The 7,131-nt window shown below is 43.4% G+C and overlaps 1 protein-coding gene across 3 annotated transcripts in view; it reads right to left on the bottom strand.

Annotated features, from left to right (window-relative positions):
• Nucleotides 1–146, bottom strand: part of LOC105853752 (keratin-associated protein 4-6-like) — a 9,577-nt gene extending 9,431 nt beyond the window's left edge. For all 3 annotated transcript variants that reach the window (XM_012726109.1, XM_012726110.1, XM_012726111.1), the window contains exon 1: nt 1–146. In XM_012726109.1, the coding sequence (XP_012581563.1) occupies nt 1–146 (146 nt within the window).
• Nucleotides 147–7,131: the final 6,985 nt, after the last annotated feature.

Here is a 7,131-nt window from a genome sequence, read left to right as displayed (position 1 = left end):
CAGCAGCTGGGCCTGCAGCAGCTGGTGGTGCAGCAGGTGGGCTGGCAGCAGCTGGGCTGGCAGCAAGGGGGGCAGCAGGTCTCCTGGGAGGAGCCCTGGCCGCAGCCCTGCTCAGAGCACACGGAGCCGCGACAGGAGTTGACCATGGTGGCGGAGGGGCGGTGCTGGGTGGGTTGCAGGAGAGTGAGGTTCAGGAGTTTGGGAGTCTCCCTGCTTGATGCCCCCTTTTATACCCAGCAGGAAGATTCCTGGGATTCTGAGGACTATTTCCTTATTTTTGTTTACAGAACTACACATGCAATTATCAAGTATATTGTTGTATTTTTCTGGTAAAATCTCCCAATACACAGAAAATAATTATTTTCCCCTTTTCAAGTTCTCCCATGCCCCCACATGAATCACCTCTTTTGCTTCTCTCTATTTGCAGTGTCACAAGACTCAATCCCTGGCTATCATGTGACACAGCTGAGTCTCTTTTCTGTCCTTCACCTTGATGTGATTCGGGAAGAGCATGGGCTGGGATCACCAGCACTAGCAGTGGAAAGTTGATGTTTCAATCAGGGGGAGTACTGAGGCAGAAAAAGAAGTTTCTCTTTTTCGGTTTGAGAAATGTGGACACCTATAATTCATTGTGTGTATTCTGGGTGTTTTTTGAACTCACAAAGTCAAGGGGGCCCAGTGGGCTACAGTGGAAAATTTTGGGGGTGTTGGGGTATGGTAATATTTATCTGAAGAAGACTGAACCTGTGTCCCTAAATCATACAGTGCTGTAAACCAAAGTTAGCTTAATAAAACTGTGATGCAAAAATACGTATTAAGGGGAATATAAATGACATACCCATTACCTCAGAGGTATTTCCACAAATATTGTACCTACGAAGAGTTTTTCAATCAAATATGCAATGAGATGACACAACTATGCACCTATATAAGGGATCTCTAGTGGCATGGGTAACTCGGGAAAGAACAAGTCACTGGATGCTCTTTGGGGAAAGTCTGGTGGGTTCAGCACTCTCCTAACTATCTTTTACTTGTGAGTTCAAATGCCACCTCCCTCCAAGAGCTTCCTTTGACCCCAAGCAGAGCCAAGTCCTTCCTCCAATGTGGTTGGCTTGTGAGTGGGCCCTGTGTACCATTCTTTATCCGAAACGCATTTCTGTGTCTGGATCCCTGTAGAATATAAACTCCATCAGGGCAAAGACTATGCTTTCCCCACCTTTGTATCCTCAGGGTGAAAATATGAAAGGGTTTTGCAGCCCTCCCTGGTGGTGCCACAGGTAAAAGCATAGCACTGCGAAGCTAGCCATAACTACTTCTACAGCAGTTCATTCCACGGCCAGGGAGGAGACCCACATGGCGTGGCAGACCTCTCCTGACCCGACTGCTGCTCCCCTCAGCAGTGTGTTTCAGTAGATCTGCCTGTTCTGCTCCCCGCTCTGTCTCTGGTGAATCCTCTCACCGCCCCTGCATCTCTGGCCCAGTTCTGTACACATAAATATTTTTTTTTAAATGAATGGGTTTTGATAAAGGAGACATCTGTTTAATGAATGGAGATTCTGTCTAGACCATCAAAGAATACATTGAGCTTGAGAGCTCATTAAAAAAAAAAAAAAAAAGTAACTGTGGAGAATGGACGTAACCTTAACTCTGATGGTGTAAGGGCTGTGTCTGAAAGGGCTTTTTCAAGAATGAGTAAGTGATAAACTGAACACAGGAGCAACTAGTTATAGCCTTGAATTCCAGAAGAAATGGTGGGAGCCCATTCAAAGTCTTGAGGCAGGAATATAACATTATGTACATGCTACATGCAATTTATTTAAATTTTTGAGCAGCCTGTAGAGATGCCAACATATCCTTCAATTTCTGGGGAGATGTCACTTCAGAGGTGCAAGGTGTGGGGGCAGGGTGAGAGGTGAGCCTGCATTCTCAGGCAATGACTGGTCATAACAGGGCTATTGCAAAGAAAGAATCAGCAGAGACTGGACCCGAATTAAAATTAGAAGTGTAGGGAGGGTTTCTCACCATAGTTATACAACCTCAGTTGAATTGTTTGTATGTTTCAAAACTTCCTATGTATGTAATGTATTCACCTCATCTCTTACAGGCCAGTAATTAAAAAACTGAAAGCATAAATAAGTCCGAAGGGATAAGTTCAAAGCCATCTGAAAATAAGGAAGAGATGGTTACATCGAAAGGCTGGGAGGGCGTATTTGGTGCAATGATGGGTGTCTATTCTCCTTAAGGAGCCTAAGCAGAATGAAAACGCACAGGTTAGGGAACTCCCACTCTGTCTGCCTTCACCAAGCTCTGAGGGCTGTACTCCGAGCACTTTGCTGGAATAACAGCGCAACAACCCTCTGTGATGCAACTCTTCTCGTGCTTCACACTCATGCTTCACACTCATTTACGGATCGTAACAACCCAGTACAATAAATTCCATTACATTCTGCCGATGACAGGTGAGGACATTGAGGCACAAGGAAGATTAAAGCCACAAAATGGGGAAGCTGTAATTTGACCCCCGCGAGCCCAGGCCTGCCCTGCACTAGACATTTTTTTTTAAAGATTTATTTGTTTACGCATACAGAACTGGGGTACAGCCAGAGGTGCAGGGGTGGTGAGAGCATTCATCAGAGACAGAGTGGGGAGCAGAACAAGCTGACTGACTGAAGGGAGCAGCCGGCGGGTCAGGAGAGGTATGCCATGTGGGTCAGCTCCAGGGCAGGGATTGAACTCATGCTGCTTTAAACTGCTGCACCACCAGGGAGGGCCATGGACTAGACGTTTTTTATCCATTGTACATACGGTCTCTCTGTGAAAGAAACTGTCCTTACCCTGATGTTGCCCCAAGGTAATGGAGCTGAGTTGCTGCATTAACATATATAGGGTGCATGAAACTTACAGAGCCCCTGCTGTCAGCAAAAGTCTATGGACATGTATTCTAGAAAATTCAAATTCCCCATCACAGGCCCCTTGACATTCACCTTTCATAAAATGCTTTCCAAATTCTTTTTGGAATTAGCTCTATTTGTAAAACTTTAAACAATACATACTAAAATCTGCAATCCCTCCCCAATGAAAAGTTGTCTGGATTTCTATAAGGGAGAGTAACTTTTTAAACAGTTCCCTTGGAATATATCTCTAAGCTCCAAGCACGATTGCTGACATTTCATTTTTCTCTGGAAAATGCATGTCCAGTAAAGATGCCTCAAGGAGGTAATTGAATTATGATTTGAGGCAACCCCCGTAGCCCACAGTGATTCCCAAGGGGCCAGAAATCTTTTCCATGTCTTCCACAGTTTTATAGTCAAGCCCACTGAACTTGGCCAGAGGGAGTGGCCAGTCCCTCAGTGTCCATCCCTGTATCAGTGTGAGCTTCAGCGAGACCAGCACTGATGACACATGCAGAGGAAATACCCACCTTGGGGAGGAATGTAGGAAAAGCTTGAATTCTGTTCAGCATCAACTTGCATAGGGAAGAAGTGGAGAGTGAAAACAAACAAACAAACAAAAAATAGAGGTCTGTGGCAAAATAGTTTGATATTTGCGTATCTGTGTGTGTGTGTGTTATCGTCTATATCTCACCAGTACAAAAAAAAACAGAGACAAAGTGAAAAGGTGCCCCTCTCCCTTCCACTTGCCTTCCCAGCACTCCATCCTCTTCGTGAAGGCACCCAGAGTGGCTAGTTTTGTTTTGTTGGTTTGTTTGTTTTTTTGTGACGCTTCCTGGACAGATTTGATATTTAAGAAATGAATAGAAAGATTTATCCAGCTCCTTCATTTATTTAGCGGTGGTATGTGGTCATACTGCTCTTGCTTTACTGAGTACACTTGACATTCAGATATATAGACACAGCTTCCATGCTTTGTCTTTTATAGTTACCGGTAGTCCATGCACAAACGCACCGTGCTTTGGTCAGCCAGTCCCCCTTGCTGGACATTTCAGTCTTTTGTTATTACATACATTGATGCAATGAATATGCTTAATCATGTATCTTTTCTCTACCGTGAATATTTTCTACAGGATAAGTTCCTACAGAAATGGTTACTGGGTTGAAGCATATACATTACTGGTAATAGTTGTTAGATAATGCAAATGTCGCCTTTCACAGACTCTACCAATTTATACCTCCAACAGAAATGTCTGATGCCTGTTTTCCCCATTCTACTGACATAACTATACATACATACATGTATATACACATATACATATTTATACACACACACACATACAGAGAGTGTGATTACATAAGTATCTTTCTTCTATCTTGGTCAACATGATAAATGGATAATAAGTCTTTTGACTAATTTTAATTTTCACTTCTCTCTTCTTGTCAAATTGAACAGGCTTCCAGCTGTGGAAAAATTATTAATACTTCCTTTTCTATAAATTACCTATAGTTTATGTTTTTCTACTGCGTTTAGTCTTTGTATGTGATTTTGGTCCCCTTAACATATGATAAAAAAATGGCCTTTCAAATGTAGTAAATTGCAAATATTTTTCCTAGTTTCTCTTTCTTCTTTGACCTGTTTATGTGGTTTGCAGCTATTTAGTTTTGATAAAATAAAATTTATTAATTACACAGCTTCATGTTTTACATTTTCAAGCATTTGATGCATTAGGATCTATGCAGATAATAAATTAGGAAGTTTAAGTGTCTTCTGTCTGATGTAACAAAGCCCAATGCTGTTTTTTTTTTTAAGTACTCCACTAAATACTAAATTGCTTTGTGTATATGGGTCTTTGTTCAAATCCATGAATGGCTTGTAGTACATTCATACTACAAGCAGCAGGGCATAGTATTAGCTTGCTTTTCATGATTCTCAAGTTCAAGGCCATCTCAATAGGTGATGCAGTTTGCGAGTGACTCGGCTGTCCATATAGCAGAGCAGCAGGTGTGGGCCGTCTCCCATGCTCAGAGAAAGTTGATGGCACCTGCTTGATGGACTATGAAGCTGGCACTAGTGAGTCTATATGGAATCCCAGCCTGGCTGGGTCTGTCGTGCATCCCGTAAGGTCGTGTAGAAATGTCACAGCTGAAGCCATCAGAGGACCAACTTCATTTAACCAAGCTGTCCACTGCTATCCCTCAAGCATGTCTTCTCATGCCCTGGCCAGAGAGGACTGTAAAGGGAGTTGGTGGGAATTAGAGCATTTGCTCTGGCTAGTCCCTGTCAGAGTGGTCATTTCTTGTTGCTCTTCTGGAGTTCTGTATGGCTTAGGTTGACCATCTGGAGGGCTTGAGAAAGTCCGTGGCTGTGTTTACATGGCCAAATAAACCATGTGGAGGGCAGACTTGGTGGGTGCTCCACCCCACTATACATCCAGGTAAAGTGGATGGGGTGCAGAATAATCGCTCCGGACACCTTCCTGTCCATAATGTCATCTCTACTGTGCCTTTCTCCACCACCTGACCTCCAGATCACTTTTGAGCTTCTTAGAGCACCCTCATTCTTCCCAGTAGCAGTTACTGACATTGCTTGTCTGTGGTTAGTAACCCCAAGGATATTTGCATGTGACCACTTGACTCCTTCTCCCAAATCTGTGCGTGGCCTTCTGGTGGGGGTGGGGGTGGGGGTTCTCCTTGCTCTTAGGAGCCCTGAGTACTGAGCTATACCTTGTTGTTTTCCCCAAACTCCATCCACACTTTGTAAACTTCCCTTTCTTTGTCAGATTCTCAGATTCTTGTGCTAACTTGTTCCCTCCATGACCCACTTCTTGTGAAAGTATGAAATTAAAAGCCTCGTGCGGTTTAATACTGAAAAGGGCAGTTAAAAAATCTATATTCTTTGATTTAGCTCTACCTAATAAATTGCAATGTTAAAACCAGAGCTGGCACCCTATAATTAGCAGTTATAATAGAAGAATGCATGGGAGGATGAAAGATGTGGAAATTCTATTGAATGAAAAGACAGGCCTGGATACTACAAAACATTATAGAGTAAACTGAAAGGGTGAAGATAAAAACGGCTGCGAGACATTTGTATGAAGTGAAAGAAATTATACCCAACCTAACACATTCAATGTTAACTTCTATCCAAAATGCTAAAACATCTTTTTTTTTTTTTAATTTTGGAAGTAATAATCAACAGGAAGTTACTTTTGTTACTTGGAAACATCATATAGCTAATAGATAAAACTGATGAATGTAAAATTCTTATTGATAATGTTTTTGGTGTCATTCAGATTATAACCCCAAACTTGGAGACTCTTACACTTCTATTAACGTGGTGGTAGAATAGATCTGGAGGCTGGAGCTAAGGAGGTTCATGTTTTTCCAAGTTTTGCTGATGAGAAAACTAAGTCTCAGAGAAACACCCTCCCAGTGTTTGCCCTTGAGGGTGACCCAGCAAGGAGACAAAGGTTAACACGGGAGGAAAGGTAACACCAAGCAAGTAGAGACAGTGCAAGACCAGAGATGCCAACTCCGCAGGCATCTCAGTCTGGAAATACGGGGATGTTTGAGTACCTATGAACAAAAAACTAAGCTTTTTATGGGAAAGTGACATGAATTTCATAAATTTCCGGGAACCTAGATTTGGAAGGCACACTTAGTATTCTGAAGGAGAGCTGTATGTTTGGACAGAAAAAGAAGGTGAGAAAGAGGGAAAGAAGAAGAGGAGGGAGATTAAGGGGGGCCCCGGGGGGAGGTGAAAGAGCACTGGCATGGGGGAGGACACCCAAAACGTACGCAGCCCCCAAAGAGTGCCATCGAGAGAAATTTAGAAGACCTCATGATGTTTAACTCAGCAGATTTTAGGGAATTTTGTAGATACCTACTAAAACTTAGTTTTGAGTTACAGAGGACAGTGAGGCAATTATAGAGACCTTCTCTGCTGTTCCGTCAAGAGGACACTGCGCTGCATCTTGCAGCCCAGAGTGATGTTTCGCAACAAACCGGTAGCCATTACGGTCACTGAGAGGCCATGCACGTGCCCACGGGACAGCCTGGAACCCTTGACGGACACAGTCCATTTTACCCATCTCACAAAGTGAGGCAGGAGGGGGTGACTTTGCCCTGTCAGAAATGGCCAAGGTCAGATACAGTAAGTGACGAGGGGGACCTCCATGCCGGCAGAAGCAGCTGCTCTCGAGCAGGATCCCTGGTGTGAAGTGGTAGACGCGCGCAC

Source organism: Condylura cristata, unplaced genomic scaffold, assembly GCF_000260355.1.
Source record: "Condylura cristata isolate star-nosed mole 26May11 unplaced genomic scaffold, ConCri1.0 scaffold00017, whole genome shotgun sequence".
Taxonomy (NCBI): domain Eukaryota; kingdom Metazoa; phylum Chordata; class Mammalia; order Eulipotyphla; family Talpidae; genus Condylura; species Condylura cristata.
This window is presented reverse-complemented; position numbering and strand designations above follow the sequence as displayed.